Here is a 23,086-nt window from a genome sequence, read left to right as displayed (position 1 = left end):
TATTCTATTGTACATTTTTGGGATTTGTTTGGGAAAGTGCTGCTTTCTTCTCCACGTGCCCTAAGTTTCTCATAAGGCTGTATCGTCAGGGATTTTATCCTCGTAGTTACTGTAGGAGCAAACTGCCAGTTTTTGGAAGACAGGCTGTGGCGTGTAGTTCTGTGTAAGCTTATATTAGGCTTTGGTTGAAGAAGGATTTGGAGGTAGCAGGAGAGTTTAATCTAATTTGAAAGATTGAGTTGATTAGAGGGAAACAGGCTTGGCTCCTTACCGTGTGCAGGTAGCTGACGGATGTGCTGTAGGGTTAGTGTCCGTGACATTCAGCTACACGCACAGCCTGGGTGGGACTTTCTTTCCCAGATCGCAAGGGAATCTGGTTTTGCATACTGAAGTGCAACAAGAAGTGTTTCTGGATGCCAAGTTGTGCAGCTGGCTTTTTTTTTTTCTTTTTTCTTTTTCTTCTGAGTTTGCAAGGGAATGGCCTGAAATAATCACCGAGGCAGCCCCTGCTGGTTTGTCTCGGGGACAGGCTGTGCTCCGAACTCCAGCGGAGCCTTTCTGCTGCCCATTTCTCTGCTCTCAAACAGGAGCGTAACCATGTGGACCGGAGTAAATCCGAGTTAGGGCACCGAGCTGTGCTCACCGCTTGTTTGCTGTGCTCCCTCCTCCTCCTTTCCACTTCTGACCGTCTCCTCGCCCTTACCACTCCCCTTCCACCTGCCCTTTCCCCCTTCTCTCCCCGCAGAGGAGCCGCAGGCAGCGCTCGCTCCCGGAGCATCCCGGAGCGGCCCCGCAGCACTTGGCAAACCGGAGCCCGGCAGCACCTGGCCCCGAAACCCCTGCCCGGGGCTGGAGCCGGGGCGGCGCTGGCGGGGCGGGGCGGGCAGAAGCAGCCGCCGGCCGGCCCGAGGAAGCGGCCGCGGCTGGGCCGGCCCCGAGCGCTGCCGCCCGCCGGCGGAGCCAGGGCACCGGGAGCGGCACCGGGAGCGGCCCCGGCCCCGGCCGCCCGCACCATGACGGCCCCCGGTAGGTGCCGCGGAGGGGGGTGGAGGGGCCGGGGGGGTCCCTCCTGGGGAAAAGGGGAAGGGGAAGGGGCTGGGGGCTGTGGCCGGGCTGCGCTGCGCTCCGCCTCGCCGCGCTCCGCTTGGCTGCAGCTCGGCAGGTGCCGCAGGGCTCGGCCAAGCCCCAGGGACCTTCCCCGGCTCTGCGGAGAGGTTTCTCGGCTCGCATTTCTTCCCCAAAAGTGCCCGCGCTCTCTTTGGGGTACGGCTTGCTGCGCTGTGGCACGGGACGGCAGGCAAGCTGCGCTGGGTTGGAGCCAGGGAAAGGGTTTGGCTTGCACACGCGGGGTTAACAGACGAGCAAACTCCAGAGGGAGAGGGGTTTGACCCGCGTTGTGTAATCTGGCTGGTGCCCACTCTGCAAGTTCCCCTCTTTGCGGGGAAGCGGGTGTGTTTTAGCTAAAAAAGGAAAAGCGTGCCATTCGCGGGGTGTGAAGTAACGGTGGGGTTTCACTGACGCATGTCTCCTGGTGATGTAAAATAAGCTAAATGGAGACCTCGGGAGACCTGTGGGCAAAACTGCTTTTCTCCCTAAAAACACAAGGTGATTTCAGAGAGGCTCAAAAGTAGAACGACCTCAGGTTAGTGTATCGTAATGCAAATCTCACGTTCCTATCACAGAAGTTGTCTTCACCAAACTTATCTAGTTTGTTTCTATTTCCCCTTGCTTGTTTGCAGCAGTCTAAAGTGAAGGTTTTCCCTTCCAGACGGTTGCATGTTAATAATTACTGCGTGTGATCATTGTTACTTTGTTATGCATTCCAGCTAGGCGAAGGATGCGTTCATTTTCTCCTACATCACCTAAATGCACACACCCCAGACACTGCTGTCAGAAAGGTACAGGGGGTTTCTTTGAGTGGCCTACCAGCAGCTCCTGGTACCTCCTGGGGAGGTCTCTCTCATTTAAGAATTGGGTTTTTAAGACACCTTGGGTTGAGTTTAATTTATACGATAAGAAATTGGTTTTGATAAGAAGTGCATCCCCCTCTGTCACGGGTTTGGACTCTGTGTATTCTTATACCTTCCATGCACATGCGTGCCAAAGCAAATTGATGATGTTGATAATGGGCTGTGTACTTCTTCATATAGTCAGAATTTGAGGCAGATTTGATTTAGCAGATGAAAACTGGCTAACGTGGCACTAGATAAGATCTTCTGAGTTGGATTAAAGGATTTATCTGCCATTTTTTTAACCCATAGCGGTTGTTGGACCATGAGAAGTCATGGTCTGTGTAGGAAGGGGATGAGCAAAGTGACGTAGAAAAGCTGTGCAATGTTAGAGGCCTTGAATTTCCTTTATCAGACACAGAAATACAATGGAAAGCTACTTATGATCTGTACACTGTAAAAGCTGAAACATTTTGGCTTGCACAATGAAGCAGTGGGTGGTAACAACTGGAGGGATTTAGATTCAAAGTTGGGAAGTGTTAAGTGAGCAAGGTGTAGTCTTACCCAGAGCTGATCCACCCGCTTCCTGCGGTGTTCTCTAGCTCTTTCAGCAGTATTTAGGATCTTCCACGAGGTAATCAGAATCTTTCAATATTGCCATAAATTGCTATCTCATGTTTATTCTTAGCTCAGAGATTGTCGCCTCATTACTCCTAACCATGGTCCAAAGATTACTTTCTTTCTCAGAGGGACTATGAGGCTGTGATACAGGCGGTCGCTTTAGGATACTTTTCTTCTCTTGCCACCAGCCTCTGGAGATTTTGACTTAAGCGATTTATTCCTTTCTATTTCACTTGCAGTTCATAAAGTAAAGGGAAGCTGTGTATCTTGCTTTCTCCATGCTATTTAGTCTGTCAGTCCCAGTTAGAGAGCTTAGACATTTCTACGGTGCAAGTTCATAATCACAGCAGTCTTACGTCAGTGCTGTATAACTGAGCGTGCAGCTAAGCATTAATAAGGGAGTTACAGCTGGAAAGGAGTCCAAAGATTGTTTTATCATTGTAAACTGCAACAGAACCACACCTGGATGATTTTCTATGAAATAGTTAATCATGCCCTGCAATGTTGTTAATGTTGCTGACGTTTTGTAAGCAAAGAAGCAAAAATCACTTTCATACCCTGAGCTTGGGAATGCAGAAGTGAGGTATTGCTGATATTCAAACAAGATTACACTTGTGTGTGAAAGATTTTTGAAACAGTTGGCTGGCACAGATCTTTCTTTGTCTTGCTAATGCATATGCTGTTCTTGAATGGAAGGCTTCCTCCTGCTTGTTTGTCCAAAATCAGCCTGCTGAGTGCATCATCAAAGCACCCGAGTTCAGGGTTAACAATATGCTTGGGGTTCACATAGGGATTTCCTTGTGTGTACAATTGGCAGAGTTTATTTGTGCTTTATTTTTCATGCTTTGAAGTGTGCTCTGCAAGTTCTTACTGTAACTGATGTGTCAAGAGTTGGGGGGGGACTCCCCCAGACATTCTGCATTCTCCATTTGTCACATGAGGACTAGTCCCCGAGGACTAGACACTAGTTGGTGCTGCAAAGGGATATACTTGATTGGACAGAACTAGCATGATCCAGAAAAGTGAGTCTCATGTAATTAAAAAAAAATAATAAAAAAAATAAGGGGTATGTTGCAATTGAAAGTAAGTCTACATTTATGTTTTCTTTGAAATGGTCCCATCTGCTGACTTAAGCTTACTTGGCTCTTCACGACCCAGTGTTTTTGCTTATGAACCAAGATAATTTCCTTGGCTCTACTAGCAGAGTCAGTAATTTTGTTTTGCAGTTCCCCTTTTTAAAGACCGTTGTTCCGCAGTTTTTCTGAGGCATGAGCAAAAGGCTGTAGGACTTGAGGCAAGGCAGCTTGAGATCTGGCACAGCTCTGTGGGGAACGGCGTGCCCAGAGCAGCACTACCGCTCTAGATGGCTACTTTTCCTACACACTGGGTGAAGTTTGTTCCTCCTGGGTGTGCAGGCTGCACGCGCTGGGTGATGTTATCTTGGGGTGTAAATGCTGGCAGGGAGCTTGCAGAGAGCCTGTCAAGTTCACGTTGTCTGCATACCTGCTGGAGAAGGGAGGCTTCCTGCAGCACCTGGCAGCGCAGTCAGGCACCCACCCTCAGCATGGCTGCTTCCTTTTGTTGAAAGACTGCTGAGGGGGCTATTTGCTAACAAGTGTAATTGCCAATCCTGTGCTCTTTTTAAACACGCAGGATAGGATTAGGTGCTCTATTTTGCACACTGTTAAAATGCCCTGGAGGCTGCTGCCTGGAGCCTGGGGGTAGGTGCCTTCCAGAGAGCTTGAGGGCAGGACTTCAGGAGCCCTGGGCACACCTGAGAGGGCAGCTGTGCATCTCCCAAAACTGTGGTGCTGGGGGGTGTTCAATGTTCCCCCACCCCATGCCTCAGGATCTTACTTCCCCCCCTCCCTGCTCCCAAGAGCAGAGCAGGTCTCTCCATCCGACTACTGCAGGTACCTCAGCATAGGGCTGTAGAAGCAGAAGTCTCTGGTGGTTCTCCCTTTTGTAGAATAAAACAATCGATCTCTGAATTCTATTTTGTTTTGCTGTTTCTGTTGTCCTTGTGAGGCGGTGTTTAGCCAAAAGCAGTATTTTGATGATAGCGGTGTTCTTGCTGGCATGAAAGCCATTTTTTTTTTCCAGTGGTTCTATTCTTTTAACCTAAAGGTTCCCAGGCTTTGGGTCCTGTTTGTCTGTTTTATGAGTTTACTGGATCCACTTCACCGAGGATGCTTTCTCCTACAAGATTCCATCTGGGGTTTGAGAGCTGTATTCATTCTGAAACATGCAGCAATCCCACCGAATACTGCTGAACTGCAGTGCCTATACTCTCAATAGCTAAGCCATCAGCCTTCCAAGCACAGATCCCATCTCTGTGCTGTACTTTTCAACTGCATCACTTCTGCTCAACCACAGTTTTAAGTTCGTATCTGTATGGTTTGGAGCTGTGGTGCAACAGTCGAGATGTCATTGCAGTCTTTCTTACAACTGTACTGAGGGTTCTGGGGAAGGTGCAGAAGGGAGTCTTTGGAGGCTGTTCAATTTTGATTGAATTTTAATAAGGTGACTGCAAAAATGTAATCTTCAATTTTGGTAAATTCACTCTTTGCAGATGCTCTTCTTGGCATGCCAAATTTTAGGCATTGCCTTCTACTTTAATTAGCAAAATCTGTCTTTGTTTGCTTGCTTCTGGATGGAGATGGGCTGGAAACGTTGGCACCTCCAGTCCAACTGGAATTAGAAGGCAGTTCGCTAATGACATTTGAAATGCTCAGCATTGAAATTTGCCACGGGACCAGAGCCATAATCCTCAAATCTGAGTAAACTTCTTCACAGGTGAAGGGAGAAATTAAACTTAAACTTCAGAACTTTCTTGGGATTTATGGGGATGGCACTGCATCGTGTCGTATTGGTTCAATCCGCATGTGATTTTTGCAGCAAACGGGAAGAAGTTTTTAAAGGGCCTTTAATCCAGAGCACAGAAATGCAGGAGGGTGTAGTTAGCAGATACCTCTAGAGAGGCATTGAATAAGTCAACTCTGAGTGTATGTCAGGCTGTTATAACTGCTGCTATTGTATTATTTCCCTCCAAGGAGAGGGGTTGTCATTCCAGACAGGTCAGGAAACTTTTGTTTGGCAGTTCTGGAGTTTCAACTCAAGCTTGCAAAGTGTTTGAAGCCTGAACAATGGGATTGTTGTGCTACAAGCACTGGAGCTGGCATATCCTTCAGCTGCACATCTACCTTGCAGAGAGTTTGCTTTCTGCTGCAATGAGAGCAAAATGTCTAACACCATGGAAGCCATCGTGACTTCCTGTGAGCACTGAGACCTCACTTAAATGAAGGCCTCTCTTATTTTAGGTGCACCGCGTTTAGTGCGTTCTCCACTGGAGCGTGTGATGGGCTACAGTTGTGTTGCAGAGCATCTGAGGTTGCCTAAACGATTCCACTTCTCACCCAAAGATGAACTCTCCTTTTCATGCTGATTTTTTTCCTCTTCATTCTTTTCCCTATTGATACACTTTACATTTGAAAATTTCCACGTGTGGTTTGTTTCGCTTGAAACTACACAGGAAATCCCCTTCTTCACAAAAGGTTTTTGAGAATGAAAAAACCACTTCAGATTTAGTGGGCTAAGTGTGAGTAGGAGTTGAGACACCCTTCGAGTTGCTCTGTGGCTGTGAACACCTGCTCGCTTTAGATGCATCTACTGTGCTCTAAAAGTGTTCTGGAGCTTCTTACGCGAATTACAGAGGTAGTACTGCAGACTTTTTGCTGTAAAACTGAGGGTCAGTTTGTGCTTTGTGTTTAATCCTCTTCTCCATGATGGTCTGCACCTGTACAGGAACCCATGGAGGATATGATGTGCTGATTGTGTATGCGAGTGACGCCACCGAATGGTGTCAGTACCTTCGGGACCTCTTCCTCTCTACTCGGCACATCCGAAAGCATCGGATTCTGAGCTACCAGCTGGACAGCGACTCTGCCATCTCCCAGCAGGAGCTGGACCTGTTCGCCAAAAGTCGGAGCATCATCGTCTTGCTATCTGTGGAGCTGGTGCAGAGTTTTTATTATCCTCCTGTCCTGCAAAGCCTTCAGGAAGCTTTATGGCCCCCGCACAAAGTAGTCAAGCTGTACTGCGGTGTTACGGACTGTGATGACTATTTGACCTTTTTCGAGGACTGGTATCAGTGGCAAGAACTCACATATGACGATGAGCCCGATGCTTACCTAGAAGCTGTCAAGAAGGCTATTTCAGAAGGTAAGGTAGCACATGGGGAGCTGGGCTTTGTGATCAGGGATTGGAGGAGGGATACATACGATACTGTTCATCCTTATTTTAAATCTGGCAATGTATTTTTCTGAAATAGAAAACTAAATTGCACAGCCAGTGTAAACTAGAATGTTCTTCAATCTGTTGTGTATGTGGCCAGTTGGTCCCTAATTCAGGAGAGATCACCAGTGACTCTTAGAGAACCTCTGAATTTGTGTATCATAACTGTTTGGTTTTAAATGTAAAAGGAAAATTTAAAGCTGAGCGTCGTGAAATTCTGCCTGTAGATATTGTGCCCTGGAGTTTATTGACTCCAATCAAGGGAAAACTAGCTTTTCCTTCAAACTTAAATGTCATACCAGTACCAAAATAAGGTTATCCAACAAGTATTCTCTAGCACTCAGTTTGAAGTCAGAGACAGTGCCATTCTGGCAAAAGCTGAGTTTGTTACCTATGATGAAATGCCAGAGAGAAGTTGAAGCATTGCACTGATGGCTTTAAAAATAACCCAACCAGTCTGAAACTGATCACCTCATAATATGCACGGAGGAGTTACTAGCACAGAAATATTAACAGCTGGAGACTAGAGATGCCAATGCACTGAATTTTAATCGAGTCTGAACTCCAGAGGGATGTGTGGTGCTCCTTTCTCATATCTTGTGTAGAGATGAAGGCAGAGAGCTCCAGGGAGTCTAATGCTGGTTAAGATGTTTTTCTGATACTGCCATATTTAGGGTTACAGTGTTCTTTGTTAGTCTTAGCAAGACTGAAGTCCTGTGACTGCATCTTGGATTAGGATTTATCTGCAGTTAGTGGCATAAATGAAATAGTGCAGTCTTTTGGTACAGCTGGTGTTGTGCATACAAAGGGGCTTTATACTGGGATAATGGGAGGAATGATTGTGATGACAAAATTCACACAGTAAAAATAAATTTTGAAAGTCATGATCTTGGCCAAAACAGTCCCCCTGAAAAAACACAACTTAGGGTTTGTGCTGGAGATGATATTATAAGGTGACCGGGTCACAACAGATGTTTCCTAGTACCATTTAACCACCTGCATAAACTAAAGCCTGCATCCCCTTTTCCAATAACCCTAAACTGCCTTTGTTTCCTGATGGATAACCTAGGCCTCAAGCAGCCTATCTCCCTTCCTTTCGGACTGAAAGAAGACAGAAAATAGTGCCTGAAGATTTGTGCTTTATAAACAAGTAAAGCTGACCAGAGATTAAAATAACTTTTTTGACACTTTCTGGCAAAAGCCAAAGTTTTCTGCTGTTTTCCTCCAAACTTTGGCCTAGAACACAATGTGAGCATTTTATTTGTTTCTTTCTTTTTTTTTTTTTGTTTATATATATATATATATGCACCTCTCAGAGTTAGGGAGTTTTAAATAGCATCTCCCTAGACTGAGTGTTAATCACTCGTAATTACTAGGGACTAACTATTAACAGTATGGTCAGAGCAAGAGTAAATTCTAATAGCTGAAGGATGTGTGAGCACAAAGGGATGTTGATCCTGAAATCTGTTCCCAGAGCCAGCTCTCGCCAGCCCCTTCCTCTCTAGGTTATGGGGTTCTGAGTGCACAAAGCACAGCATGGGGCTGAAGGCAGCCTCCTGCTTCCACGGCTGCAAGTGGAGTGGGAAGCACGAGTGTCTGTGTCCTTCGTTAGATGGAGTGGCTGGAGTGGGAGATCTCGCATAGCCAGCTGGATCCCTGTTAGTGAGAGGTTCTCACCCTTCTTGCTTGTTCGGGACGCATTAAAATTCAAAGAGAACTTGAGGTGGAGGGGAGGGGACAGGCATGGAATAGATCATCTAGAAACTGCTCTGGATCAGCAACCGCTCTGTACGGAGAAGCTGTGTTTGTCAAAGGGAAGCGTGCATGATCTGACTTCTGTGCCCTGAAAGTCTATCTGCCCATGGTGGTACGCTGCACGCAGAGCCTTGTCAACTGGACAGCAGCCTCCACTCTTTTTGATGTCTGATGCACTCAATGAGTTGCATTAAGCTGACCTGCTGTCCTGCACTTTAACACGTGGCTCTCTACAGGTAAGCTAGCTCTTTCCCTGTACAGCTGCCTGCCCCTTGTCATGGGGGGGCTGCACCCAAGGGATCTGGGTGCTGGTGCTCCTGGCACTTGAGAGACTGCCCTGGAAGGGGAGCGGAGGTGGGTCCTGCTGGCAGCACTGCCCTGTCTGAGCAGCCAGGGAAGGACTGTGTGGTGGGTCTGGCTGCCATACATCTGTGATACAGCTTCTTTGGAGTGCTTTAGCTACATGTAAATAGTGTTTTTAAAGGGAGCTTTGGATTTTTGTTGTTGTTTCTGTGTAACAGGTAACTCAGCTTATCTTCTGTATATGCAGAAAGGAAGGAACATATAAAGATCTTACACTGGCTTTAGTATATCTGGAAAATGTATACACAGAGTCAGAATTTCTGGACTTTTCTTACTGTTACAGAAGGCCTCCCTGGTGTGAGGTGTCAGCTGCACACGAGTTGGGCAATGTCAAGCAGTTTCATCACGTCAGAGCAATTGCCAAGGCGACCAGTCCCCTGTCACTGACTCTAGTAAGGGGAAAACCTACTTAAGATAGGCTGGTTTTATGGCAAAAGCATTTGGATGAATTTATGCAGTTCTGCCATGGTGGGGAAAGAGGAACTGGGTGACCTCCCCCCTCCTGCGATCCTGCAGACCAAGTTTTGTGAATGGCCTCATATGCAAATGCTCTGACACTTCCCCTGCAGAGAAGACAACCCCAGGTGTACATAGATCCCTTTTTGGGTGAAACTGTGAAAACTTTCTTCTTGGCTGGTACTATAAAATTAGCATCTGCATTATAGTTTGGCTGTAGCCAACTCCAGCATGGGAGACATAAAGTATGGGTGTTTGCGGTGGCTGCCCTCTCCCATAAAGAAACACGGCCTGTGCTCTGCTCTTCACTGTTAAGGTTTTAGATGAAGGCTTCATAGGCGGTCTGTTAAGTCCATTCTCTTCAGCAGACTGAACTTTTCCCAAGAAAGACATCTCTTCCTACAGCATTTAGCAAAGAAAGTTTATGACCATGTTTGAAATAACATGTCTCTGTGTCTTCCTCTCAAAGCAATTCTTTCCACAGGCATTCTCCAGTACTTCTAACAGCAGTGTCAGCACACAGTGGAAAACCAAGACTAAAGCAAAAAGGACTCAGTTCAGCTTCCTGATAGCTCAATCCTGAGTAAGTGGACTGTGTGACACAGGACACAGCGGGGACAAATACTTCTCCATAGCCTGTGTGTTGGCCCTGTTCAGGCTGTGCTGTTGCCTCTAGCACAGCTGTTAGGCTGTGGCTTATTTAGTGCATCATGGGAACAGGCCACCCGCAGACATCACACGCTGAAAGCTATTTTAATTTTTATTAGTTCAGTACAAAGTCAGAAATGAGGAAGCATTCATCTAGCCTTGTTGAGAACGAACTGTGTGCTGATGCCGATTCTTGCTGCCTTGTAGACAGAGCAGTTGTTACTTTAGTTTCTCAGTTGTGGCAAACTACAGAGACCCTAAGGTTTCTGTTTGCAAGCCCTCTTGGTTGTGGGGAAGTTTTAGTGTAGAGCTCTGTGCTCTACACTAACTGCGCAAAGGACGTGAAAATGCTCAGGGTGGCACTGCACAAGCCAGCTTCGTTCTTGCAGGGTGTAATCACCAGCCAGGGCGCAGTGACCAGCCTGCTACTCAAACCGTTTTGTCTGGCTGGTGACACCATGCTGTACAATGCACGTGCATTGAGCACCAGCTGGGAATCTGTGCCTCGTAGCTGGAGTCTTTCTCTTCCTCCTGTGTGTTCACATAACTCAACTGACATCTGTTTTCTATTACACACGTTTAGATGTATCTAGTTTGTTTCAGCCCCAACTTTTGTCTTAAAATTTTTGAAATGTCCTGCTTTCTAAGCCTACGTTTCCAAAATGTTTGCTAATTAATCAGTGGCTTTGAACTTTCAGTGCCTAAGCAAACCTCTTGCAGGTAAAATCCTAGGGAAGTTAACAGCTGCTGAGAATATTAAAGCGATATCTGGATGTTAACAGCAGTTGTGAACCATGCTGTTGATGGACAGGTACAGCCTTGGCAGAGCTGAATTCTGGTGCAATGAGACGAGTGAGAAGGAGAGATCAGTACTAGCAAACTTCTTACAAAACAGGAGGATCAGAAGTGGCTGTTAGGGAGTGTGTGGTGAATATGAAGGACAGTGGGCAGCTAGAAGGAAGGTGAAAACTTCTGTTGAGGCCCCTGAGATCCAGAAGAGCTGGAATGTTGCTCCACCTAGTAAGAGGCTCATTGGCATTGCAGGGAAGAGAAGGAGATGCTATAAATGGCCTCATTTATCTGTTGGGAGGGAAATGGCATAACAGAAACCACACAAACTGTTATCACTCTCGGTCCTGTACATGACAAGGAACTGAATTAATTTCCTGGCTTTCTTCTCTTGTATTGGTAAAACCATGAATGAACCTTAAGAACATATAGCAGAATTGTTGAGGTTGGAAGGGACCTCTTGAGATCTTCTAGTCCAAACTCCATGTTCAAGCGTAGTCAGAGCAGTTGCCCAGGACCACGTGCAGTCAGTCAGCTTTTGGATATTGCTGCAGAAGGAGACTACAATCTCTCTGGGCAACCTATTCTGATGTTTGACCACCTTTACAGTGTGTGTGGGGGGAAAGTGTTTTCTTGTGTTCAGATAGTGTTTCATGCAGTTTAGCCCCTCAGAGTCTGTCTCCTGATAAGATCCCTCCAAACCTCATCTCTAGGCTGGGGAGTCCCAGCTCTTACGGCTCCTTTGTGTATGAAAGATGCTCCAGTCCCCTAATCATCTTTGTGGTCCTGTGCTAGACTCAAGCTATAAAGCTAAAATAACCTTGGAATAGGATACTTAGGGTTTGAGGTCAGGTTGGACAGATGCATTAGATATTTTTCAACCCATGGGGTTGAAGTGGTTGTACGGGGGGACTGCTTTCAGCCCGACGCTTCTGTGATTGCTGGGTTGTTAGCTTTTGCTCATTGCTACCATTGATGTTCATGATGAGTTTTTAAGTCTGGCAGGAACTGTTCTGCCTTCCCGCTACTTCTGGTGGTCATGCCAGGTGATCTGTCGAGTGGTGACACATATTCCTACTTGTTACCTGTCTTGGTTTCTGTCCAAAGGCAGCTTTTCCTGGAGTAGCTCGTTGACCAGTAGTCTCCCTGTGGAAGCGTGTCAGGGTTCGTTCCTTTGATTGCTCTGACAAGCTCCGTGTTAGGCCTGGATGCACTTGTGGCCTGCTTTGCCTTGTATCTGTTTCACAGCAAGCACAGTGACAGCCAGTGTTAGCTGATACGTTACCCTTTACTTCAGATGTCCTGAGGAATGGCAAAGCAGATACCGTAAACCAAAAGAACAGTTTGGGGCTTTTGTGGATAAATTTGAACACTCTTTCCCCACCCCCTCCCCTTTATATAAGGTGTATCCCTTCAAGATATTACCTCACATTGAATACTTTTAAGGGCAACTCTTCACTAGAAACCACAACTGGCACTAGCCAGTACCAGAGCTGCACACTTCTGCATTGCGCAGTGGTGATCTTCTCTCAGGTGCCTATTGCAACAGTTTGCTGAATTCTGGGTGTCTCCGTTGTGCAGTGGAGCTGGTAAATGATTTCCCTGACCATAGCAGCTATTGTACCTGGTGTGCCGTGTCTGCTGCTGGCCAGTAGTGCTGCACTCAGGACCCCTCTGTCACCCTTACGCTGAGACTTGCAAGTAAAGCAGCAGGCAAGGGGATGCTGTAAACGAGGAAATACAGCCTCGCTCCCTCTTCACAGGTCCATTCCCATTGCATGGAAACATGCTTCTACAAGAAGTTGTGTCCTGTGATTTCTACTGCTTATACAGCTTGCTTTAGCAACTCTTGCCTGTGCTGCTTGATGTGTTTCATAAGGCATGGCCATTAAAAGCCTTGTGCCTAGGAATACTGACTGCAGAGGGGAATCTTGGCAGGAGGAGGCATGGTAAGGTCAAGTACTTCATGAGGAAGTTTTGTGACCCCCTTAAAGGACAAATCCTAGGTATAAAGCAGCCAAAAAGAGATATGTGAGTTAATTTGACACCCTTGATCTAATACCCTATCTCTGATGGTTCAATTTGTGAGCAGACCCCAGTTTCTGCAGATTTAACTGCAGTGTTCTTTTAAAACTCTGCTGTGGAGGCTCATTGCTTGTCTGTACAAGATCCTCCCATTGTATAGTCCTCAGCAGCTGATTCCCACATCCTCACAAGGTGCCTGCAGAGTTTCCAGTCCAAAGCATGCAGTAGCTGTTCTATGCAAGATCCATTTTGGCACTTGGAAAGTTCGAGCAACTGCAGATTGGACATGGATGCCTGTGCCAATTTTGTGATCTCTGCTTGCATCTTTGGAGGCTGTTTGGATGTCTGGAGTGCTCTAAAGGAAACCAGCTGGAGGTAGGAAGGGCCAGCAGTCAGTGTGCATACCCTAAAGGGACAGAGGTGTGAAGCTGGGCACCACTTGCTGTTCATTTCTGGCTGTAGGTGCTCTGGGGAGGAACATGTTCTGAGTAGTCCTCACACAGAGGATTGCATCCAAAATTTATTTCTGCCAGCCTGTGAGAATGGCCATGGAGATGGAAGGTAATGTGATTGTTGTACTGTGGCCCGCACTCCCTCCCTTGAATCTTTTTTCCCCTTTGAAGGGGCAAAATTAAGTGAATACTTAAAAGCATATTTTTCTCTGCTATATTGTGTTGAAATAGAAGACACGCTTCTCTGACCCTGCTCATTGAAGAGGAACAGGTGATGTATTAGTCAGCCCTCTGAGCATAATGAGAGTCTGCTTCATTATATGGGAGCTCTGCAGCCTGGCTGGTTCTCAGCGCCTGTCAGGGAGGGGAAACTGTGACACTTGCACAGGAGTTAAGGTTGAGAGAGCATACTGTTATCGTGCCCTTCCTTGCAGATGCTAGTGTAGCTATAAATGACTGGTGCTGGAAACAGATATATCAGAGAGCTGCTTAAAGCAAACAGAAACCTCGGCTAAGCCCCCAAGAGATGCTGAGAGAAATGCATAGATGTTCTTATCCATCTGTAGAAAACAGGGTCAGGCGGTTGAAAGAGCCTTCCCAGTTACAGGATGGCTGTGTTGTTTGTCATCAAGGTGCTTCAGAAACTCTTGGTTTATGCACATTAAAAGCAACACCTCGCGTCTTGTCTTCCATGACAGAATGGGATTCGAACAGTGCTAGTGTAGGTGCGTACTGGCTTTCTAGATGGGAGCAAAGAAATGATAATCCAGAACTTGTCAAGTACAGAAATCAGCATGGTTGGGAAGCATCAGGATGTAATAAGCTTCATACACATCACAAATGTGCCAAACCTTATTTCTCTGTAGCCTGTATTTGTAATGATCTCCCCACAGGTTGCTTCAAGGTGGTAGCTAAGGCTAATTTTAAATATCCTCCAACTTGAGCTGTGAGGCTTTAAAATGTGCTTAAAATAAAAGCCCGGTGACCATTGCTAATGGCTTCTTCCAAGTTTGAAACAGCTGAAGTTATTTCTGCAAAATCTTTGCAGAAGTTTGTGGTCAAAACAAACCTGCTTTACAGAGCAGGTCTGAAGAGATGTGTGGAGCAGACTTCAGGTTGTTTCAGAGACCTTTGTTGTGCACTTAGCATTTGTCTTGCTCCTAGGTTTGCATTTGGTAGGATTGTGATGGGTTCATCATTACCACAGAAAACTTTGGACAAATTTTTCAAAGTTGACTTGAGGATACTGGTGAGTCTTGAGTTTCTCATGGGCAGGGTCCATCAGTGTCATAGGATGACCTCCGCACCGTCTGCCCCATCCCCACCTTTGTTCTGGCTAACTAGCCGGGTAATTTGGTGTGGGCTGCAGGGGTGGTGGTATTCCAAGAGACCGTATGTAGAAGAGAGAAGGGGCAGGGCTGCTCTGTCAGGAGTAGTCTGATGGAGTGGTTCTCCAAGTGGCTTCGGTAGATTTAAACCCAGCCAAGGATGTTCTCTTGGTGGGATGTTTCCAAAGTAGCTACGCAGCTCATAGGTGGACTGTCACCTCGTTGGGCTTTTATGTGGACAATCTTTTCTGTTGTGTGAGTGTTATACATTGTGCTTAAATTGAAGCAAGGATAATTAATCAGCAAGTTGGATTTTCATGTTTCTCACATGTGGTAGCTCAGGAGCACCGACTTGAGTCTGTGACTGATGTAATGTGATTTCAGTGTCCTCAAAAATCCTCCACCATGCGTACACTTCTTCAGTACATCTGGCCTCCTCCTGGCACAGGAGTTTGAAGCACACTATCCCAGCCCTTCTTTCTTGAGATTTCGGTCAGGTACGTAGTGCCTGTTGTCTGGGTGGTCAGAGCTCTGCATCTTCCTCAGAAGATGTCTCTGTCCTGTTCCCCTGCACCCCAGTTCAGTCTTTAGGTTTATGTACTTAATCCTGTAACAAATTGAACACTAGGCTTGTGAGACCCTCAAGCTAACTAAAAGCTCAGAGAATTACAATGCTTGCAATTTCTGAACTGTCATAGCCAGGCACACTTTGAGCTCAAGGCAGACGAGGTCAGATAAGCTACAGCAGATATGTCTTGTGTGTTGTAATAAGGACTGTGCATTTCACCATGAGCTGGCAGGTCACTGTCTTTGCAGGAGGTATGAATGAAATGTATGAAAATTCCTCCTCGTCTTGAAGTTCAGGGGCTGGCAACTTGGCTTAACCCCCCAGTTGTCAGCTGCTCAAGCAAAGATCCTGGTCTTGCGTTTCAGTGACGCAGCCAGACACGTTCTTTTCCACTGGCTCCGCTGCGTGGGCCCCAGCCTCTGGTGAAAGTAAAGACAAGAAGGGGAAGCAGGAGAGGGGAGGAGGGCCGTGGTGGGTGCAATTGTGTTTTAAACTGCTGTAGCTTTTTTTGTTGTGAACATCTGTCCTCCAGACAAGTGCACACTTTGTTTTTGCAGTTCAGCAAACTTTCTAAACCAAGTTTAGTGATTACTCTCTGAAGTGAAGTATACATTTGAGCCAAAACAATCTTTTCTGGTCAAGTACCAGCGCTACAGGAGCAGTCTTTTTGCTCATGCTTTGTTAGGCAATAGGAGATGACAGTTCCTCTCCATGACTCTGAAAGGTCACCTGATGTTTCTAAGAGCAGAATTTTGCACGCTGTCTCCAGACAATATTTTGAGGGGTCTATACTGGGGCAGTGTTTTCCCGTTAGTGGGGTTGGAGGGAGACCCTTGCATTCCCTAAGGCCTTGAATGTGGCAGTGTAGGAGTCGTTGCTATCTCAGGTCCATCTAGAGAACGAGCAGAGGAGCCTGAAGAGCATTGCTGGGGCAGATGCCGTGTGGTAAGCAGTTTTCCAGCTGTTGCTTCTGAGACACTGGATCCATGACAAGAATTCCAGCTGCTTGTTAATACGGCTCCCACCTCCGTCTTTCACTAGTGCAGGAAGGACTTCCCATGTGGGGTTCTGGTCTGTGCTTCTGCAGGCCAGGGAATGCCAAGTGAGGTGCAGTGGTTATGTACGTGTCTGATCACGGTTGCTTTGTTGCTGACAGTGCTTCGTCACTCGCAGTGTCTGACATACTCGTGCCTTTGTCCATCTGGACTTGGGATTTGATTGTGGTGTTTGGAAAGGAGAAGCAATGGGCTTTGTGTCTGCAGTACAATGGGATCAAAGTCAGGACCATCATGTAAACACACGATTTTTTAATTATTCACCAACATACAACACTAATTAGAAGCTCAACCTAGTCCAAACAGCCAACTGGAAGTTACTGCTGACATTTGTCCCTAAACTGGAATAATCCCCAGAAGGTGCCTTTGATCCTATACGTTGTCTTCCTGTTCTCTGCTGACTCTCAGTGTGCTTGAGGTTTTATTTTATTACTCTTTTCTAGTCTGGTATTTTTTCTCTTGCTCTCTTTTCTGTTTCCGCTTTTCAGACTTTCCATTCTTAACCTTACTGTTGTCAGAACAATGCAACCCTGGTATGGCATTTACTGGGCACTTTCTCATCCCTACCTTCCAGCATTTACGGCAGGGACATGGAATTGCCCTTGGCATTCTTTCGGTGACTCATCTTTCTCCAAATACTTGCTCATTTCAAAGAAGAAATATTAAAAAATAACCTGGGAGCAGCAGTACACAGTAACACTGAGACAGGAAAAGTGAACAGATTAATTCACTTGGGTTAAACATTAATGAAGGTCATGAAAGCTTCTTGCACTCTGTTGCAAAGAGATTTGCTCTTTCAGTTTCATGTTTTTACTTTTAAAATACAATAAAGGAAAAGCGTTCCTTGAAGTTAGAATGAGATGCGATTCATAGAGGAGCTGTGGAGTAATGTGTGCTCTCAAGTGTTAAGGGTGTATGTTGTCTTAGGAGGTTACAGGGGTAAATACAACTTTACCTACTGGCTTCTCAGTTTGCTGAAGCACCGGTCCTGTCAGCAGGTCTAAACCCGGTCGTGCTCGTAGTATGAAACCAACTTCCCTAAGAGATGGGCATGTGTGGCTATGCACAGTTGCTCAAGCAAATCTTGGCGTAGTAAAATAAGTTTTGTTTCCTTGGGGAGTGGGGGGGGGGTGGAAATATAACCACAAATAAAATGTGACCACTTGCTTTGTAGAACTGAGAATCTGGTTTTAGGTGCTGTGCTTGGAGATTTAAACAACAAGCGGCTTGGGGTGCTGTTTGGAGAGGAGGGGGAGATGTTCCATACGTAAGTTATTATGTAGAGGCAGTTTTACAAAGTCGTATTTCCTGTGCTGAGTTTTTTTTACTCACCTGCTGCTTTTCCACATGCTTCTCTTCACTCTGTTGAAAAGGGAAGTGTTGCTATGGTATAACCCGGTGTGAGGGGTTATCACAAAATACTGCCTGAATGTGTTTCTTTTGAGGAAAGCAGGGACCTTGAGGTTGGCATGATGCGAGATAACTTTCCCTGCTCCTCCGACTTGTTTATCAGGACTTTGCCTGCTTCTTGCAAATGCAGCTGGCGTTACTTGCAGTCTTAATGTCCTCCTTCGTGTTTGGAAGAGGAAGCTGACCAGCTGTAAGTCTTGGACGATAGCAGAAGCTCTCTGAAGGTCTTCTGTCTTGCAGTAGGTATACCAAGGTGAAAGTCGGAGGTCTTGTGAAAACTAGTCTCCTCTGCCGGTGAGCTGGTTGACAGATGGATGCTGGTGAGGGGGAAGTCTACACGTGCAGAACCTGCAAGGACAAGGAGTTGCTCGGTCATGCCATTTGCTTTGGTATCTGGATGGCAAAGCGGCCAGGGCAGGCTGCTGACTACATCCAAGCGCTCACATGTCCTGTGGTGTCAGGGCTGACTTCTGAGAAACCACAGCTGTCAGCTCCACACAGCTTGGCCAGGAGGAAGTGGATGACAGGGCGAGCTCCGTGCTCTGTACAGCAAAATATCAAAATAACTGGCTGCTTTTTGCCGGTTTCTAGAGCTGCTAAAAGGCTTGTGAAGCACGTGGCCATGCCTGTGTTTCCCAGGGGTGAGTTCCAGCAGGGAAGCTGCGTGGGGAGCCAGGCAGGATGGACATAAGGGGCTGTGTGGGCTGTGCTCTGCAGCGCAGCTACTGATGTTTCCTGGTGGGGAGCACAGTCTTCGAAGGGAAATGTGGTTGGGTTTCTTGGACCGCATTTCCTCTAGCTGCTATTCTCATGAGTATTACAGACACTGTCAGGCGTGGCCTGAGGTAGCCTTCTTTTAAAGGGGAATAGAAAGGGCTTCCAGTGAAGGCAGAGCCTTTTATAACCACGAGCTGTTGACCTACAGCAGCTGCTCATGGAGAAGCTCAATTCAGGTATTATTCTCATAACTTTCTAACGTGTCTGATCTCAGTGATGGCCGGTCTAACCTGGCTCCAGTTACAGCGGTATAATTGCTGAATCTTTATATGCAAATGGGTTGTCATTAGCCAAGTATCGGAGTGAGAGGGAGGCCTGATCTAACAGCATGTCGCTTTAGAGCACGGATATTACTGAATGTAATGGCACAGTTTCCTTGCATGTTCATAAGATGGCGTGTGACTGGAACCTGCGAGGTGGCCACGCCATCACTTCGCTGCTTATTGGGGAAGTTGGTGACTTACAATTTCAGAATTTTCTGAATGAAGAAAACAGATGAATAATTCATACCCAAAACCCCAGCGCTTGTTCCGTCAGCTGTTAATCTAATTACTGATTAACAGTGCTTTTTTCCATATTACCTAACAGCTCTGTTCTTACGTATGACCTCCAGGCACTCAACTCTGTTACAGGAAAGCAGAAGTGCAAGATGGGATCTAGCAATGCCGGAACTTCTTCAACAGCTCAAGTGCAGACTCCTGTAGTTGTCCTGCTAATTATTTACCAGTGTTAAATAATGTCAGGAAAGCAGAGGCCTGGAGGCTTGTTCTCTCTCATGCATGCTTACTTTAGATGTTGTAGCTGAGATCCACAGCTGTAGGTTTTCTTTCCTCTGACACAGACTATATGTTGGGCAAGCGAGGTACAAATTACCACACCGATGGCTCCATATTAAGGAGTGGGGTTGATGTGCTTAGGGTAAGGATCCTAGCAAGTGTCAGCTTGTGCTTATGATTCAGAAATATTAACATGTTCCTAGTCTGGTCATTGTTGGTTCTGTTATCTGTGATGAGCTTAGTCTTTCTGATTTAGTCATATTGGAAATAACCAAGAGATAAGACTCAATTCTAGTAACAGTTGCCTCTTCTACTCCTAAAGGGATATGCTGCCTTGCTCTGCATATGCCAAACACCTCAAGTGATTGCAGTCATGCAAGGGAAGGATGTGAGTCTACTGCTTTAATTTTCTCCTGTGCAACTGGGCAGCCTGGCTCTCCCAGATGGGAGCAGCCCACCTTTTCCCAGGACAAGGGTTCCCAAAACTGAGGTCTGGCTTCTACAGCTGATAACTTTGGATGATAATTAACATATTGAGTTAAGGAATTTAAAACCTCAGACCATTTTCTGTAATACTTTTTGATGCAGCCTGAAAATCCGTAAGACCTTCAGTACATAGCCCTGTGTCAAAGTAGTTTCTTCTCAGTCAAATCTGCAAATTTGCATTGGTGCTGTTTTAAAATCTCCATGTCTTATTGACATACACTGTTCCAGGTTTAAGAAATACTGATATTGGTAGTGGTGCCTTACTTGAACTTTAGGGCTGCAGATTTTTGGCTCTGATCTTTCTACAGCAAATATTAAAGCAGCATTGTGGTTATACTTGCTATGTAGAATGAATCACGAGCTTAAAGTTAAGTGTGTGTGTGACTCTGTGACCAAACCTTCAGCTGAATAATTTGCTAAACTTTTGTGACTTGAAATTTGTCAATTGAAAGCATAGTCATATCTGTGTAGTTCATAAAATCCTGTTCAAACATGTAGAAAATACTTTAAAATAAATTTTAAAAAATGTGTGACAATTTCAAATATCCTAAGTTTCAATCTTTAATTATTATAATAAGGAAGAATTCTAGACTTAAATTTCTGACTGACTCTTGTTCACTGTGTGAGACTAGCAGGACCTGACATCCTAACAGAAGCCTGCTTTAATAAATTTTTGGTGGTCTTCATTTTTGGAAATGATGTGCTTGGAAGTTTGGGGGCAAATAATTTGTATTGCTCTTTACAGATGTGTAAGTAAGTAAATAAAATAAAAAATTCCAAAATATTGTCTTAAATTTTTAATTGCTTCACAGTTTTCCAAAATTTGAATGGAAATTTTTGCCTATTGTAGGTAGGCTTAAGAATTCATGCTAGTCTTCTGACAAAAGAAAGTCAGTGACTTTTACCCCATGTTTTGGGAAATGGGGAAAAAAAAGGTATGATTTCAGGTAGAAACCAGATTTAAAAAAATCTTTCTACTAACTAAATGCAAATGTGTCTATTTCCTTTCTGCAGCTGGGGAAAGTATTTCCTGGCAGGGTAGGATAACTCTCATCTATGTTATTTTTTGCTATCCTTTTTGTGTGCAAGTGTTTGCTCTTCCATCGATAAAACATCTATGGCGTTACTGTGAATCAGGAAGGAGAACGTTGTTTTGTACATGCAGATTGTGGGGTTACATGTGTTTACTTCTCTTGGGCTTATTTGGGTAGAGTGCTGTGATTCTTCCAGGAGAAGGCTCTGATGTGTTTCAAGTTCACTCTTGTATAGTTACAGAAACTTATACTTGCTTGCATAATAGGATCGCTTCAGACTATTGCCTCATGTTGTATTTTATGAACATAACAGTAAACTTAGGAGTCGGAGTAAGCAGCGCAAGCAGGGTCCAGAAAAGTAAAGATACTGCTGAAATAAAAGAAAAGTAGATCTTCATTTACTTTAGGAGAGGAGGACTTTAAAGGTTGTTGCCTACTCTGCAGTGCGCTGAGAGTGCAGCTGGAATCAGATGAGTCTATTTGCTGATCACTTTGACACCAGACATTAAGATACTTATTTTCCTATCTAATGAGAGAAAGGGAGTATCCATCTCATCAGGGAGTGGCTTTGTGCTTGTTTTGTAAGCATGTTCAGTGCTACTCCAGCACTTTTGTGTCTTTCTGAATGTTCCTCAGCAGTCCCCTTAACGGAATAAATGAGGAAACTCTGTAGTTTCCCTTTCTTCAACTAGATCCCCATTTCTAAACATTGGTTTGAGAACTGTTGCAAGTTCCACCTGGCCTCCGTGGCTGTCTCCTAGGATTGATGTATATGTGTCTGTGCATTTTCAGCAAATGGAAATGATGTAATAGAACTCTATATGCTTTATTTTAGACTCGGGCTGTGACTCTGTGACTGACACAGAAACAGAAGACGAGAAGAACTCAGTTTACTCCTGCAGACTTGCCATGAACGAAGAGCATGGATCATCCACAAGCACTGCGGACCATCTGGTGGTGCAGCCTGACCGCATACGCTGTGGGGTACTGTATGGCCACTCCGTGGGCTGTGTTCTTGTTGTGTGCTGGTACAACACATTATGCTACTCTGTAGTGGGCAGCTTTACAGGCCTGGAAAGCAGTCCATAATTCTTTTTCTGTCCCATTCAGCTCCCTGTCCTCAGTGTCTCAGTTTTAAGAGCTCAGTTCCCTAGGCCCAGAAATAGCTTGGTAATACGCAGTGTCTGCTATCATCTAGGCTGCAATGTCACTTACTGATGGATAGTGTCACTAATATAGCTGCTTGTCTTGTGTGTTATGAGGCAAGTTCACACTCTTGACTCCCCATTTTAGGTTCTGGTGACATTTAGGGGTGCAAAGTGGAGTAAGGTGGTGGTAATGAGACAACTTCAGAGCCTAGATGCAATCTAGTATGGCAGTGCTGGTGCACGTCCTGCAAGTGACTTCAAAGAGCTGGGATCATGGCTTCCTGTCTGAAAAATTACATTTCTTAGCCTAGCATTGTGTCAGATGGAAAAAAACTAATACCATGCACCAGGAAAGAAGTGTATGGCACCACTGTCTCTACCTCCTCTGCAGCGTACTTTTCAGTCAGAGTGGCTGGGCTTTCATTGCATAGTTTTGAGATGTGAGGCACTGGTGTAGGAGGGTCTGGCTGTCAGAGGAAACTTCATCTAACAGTTTAGCAAAGCTCCACTGCAGTGTGACTGCTGCTTTACATTATTTCCTCCTCTACCCCCCTGCCAGGGGCGGACTCATGCTTCAGTGCACTGAAATGAAGCACTGTTTTATTTTTTTCTTTCATCCATATCAGTTTTGCCGACTCTTAGGAGCTTTGTGCTTTTTCTAAAAGCACCAGTTAAGGCAGTGTAATTTGGGGATCCTCTGCTTTTACTTAGAACCTGACCTTTGTGCTGTACAGAGAAACTTGAAAAAAATAAACATAATAGCTCAAATTTGGTAGAAACAGTCTGTCTCCTGGCTTTGGAAAGGAACTCAAATGCTGTTGACCACACCTTGAAGTGAAACCAGAAGTAAACCGGCAGGGAAAGAGGAGGGGGAGTAACAAGCTTGCAAATGGCTATTAGAACCTCGTTTCTGCCTTGGCAAGAGCTCAGTGTGTGACAGTGAAACAGCACGTCCTGTAGTCAGGTAGATGGATTTATTTTGTAGTGTTAGTGTGTACCTTGCAGCGTGCTGCGTTTGAGGTGCATCTGAGCCTGCAGCAAGAGTCATGGATGTTCAGTGTTGGGTTATTCAGTAGTCAATGAATATGTGCCTTGGACTTTAGACATAATCTGCTCTTGACGTGGGATAGCATTCTCTTGGGGAAGAGGGAAG

The 23,086-nt window shown here is 45.6% G+C and overlaps 1 protein-coding gene across 3 annotated transcripts in view; it reads left to right on the top strand.

Annotated features, from left to right (window-relative positions):
* The first annotated feature begins 767 nt into the window (after window positions 1-767).
* The window catches only part of PIK3AP1 (phosphoinositide-3-kinase adaptor protein 1), a 48,366-nt gene continuing 26,047 nt past the window's right edge, over window positions 768-23,086 (top strand). For 2 of the 3 annotated variants that reach the window (XM_084526045.1, XM_084526044.1), the window contains exons 1-3: window positions 768-1,026; window positions 6,375-6,791; window positions 21,621-21,769. In XM_084526045.1, coding sequence (XP_084382171.1) covers window positions 1,014-1,026; window positions 6,375-6,791; window positions 21,621-21,769 — 579 coding nt within the window. In that variant the 5' untranslated portion in view covers window positions 768-1,013. Of the gene's footprint in view, window positions 1,027-6,374; window positions 6,792-18,593; window positions 18,666-21,620; window positions 21,770-23,086 lie in introns of those variants that run through there. The other variant, XM_084526046.1, reaches the window with a different exon arrangement.

The sequence above is a fragment of the Aythya ferina genome (assembly GCF_964211825.1).
Source record: "Aythya ferina genome assembly, chromosome: 7".
NCBI classification, from domain to species: Eukaryota; Metazoa; Chordata; class Aves; order Anseriformes; family Anatidae; genus Aythya; species Aythya ferina.
The sequence above is the reverse complement of the archived record's forward strand: the minus strand, read 5'-3'. Positions and strand labels throughout refer to the sequence as shown.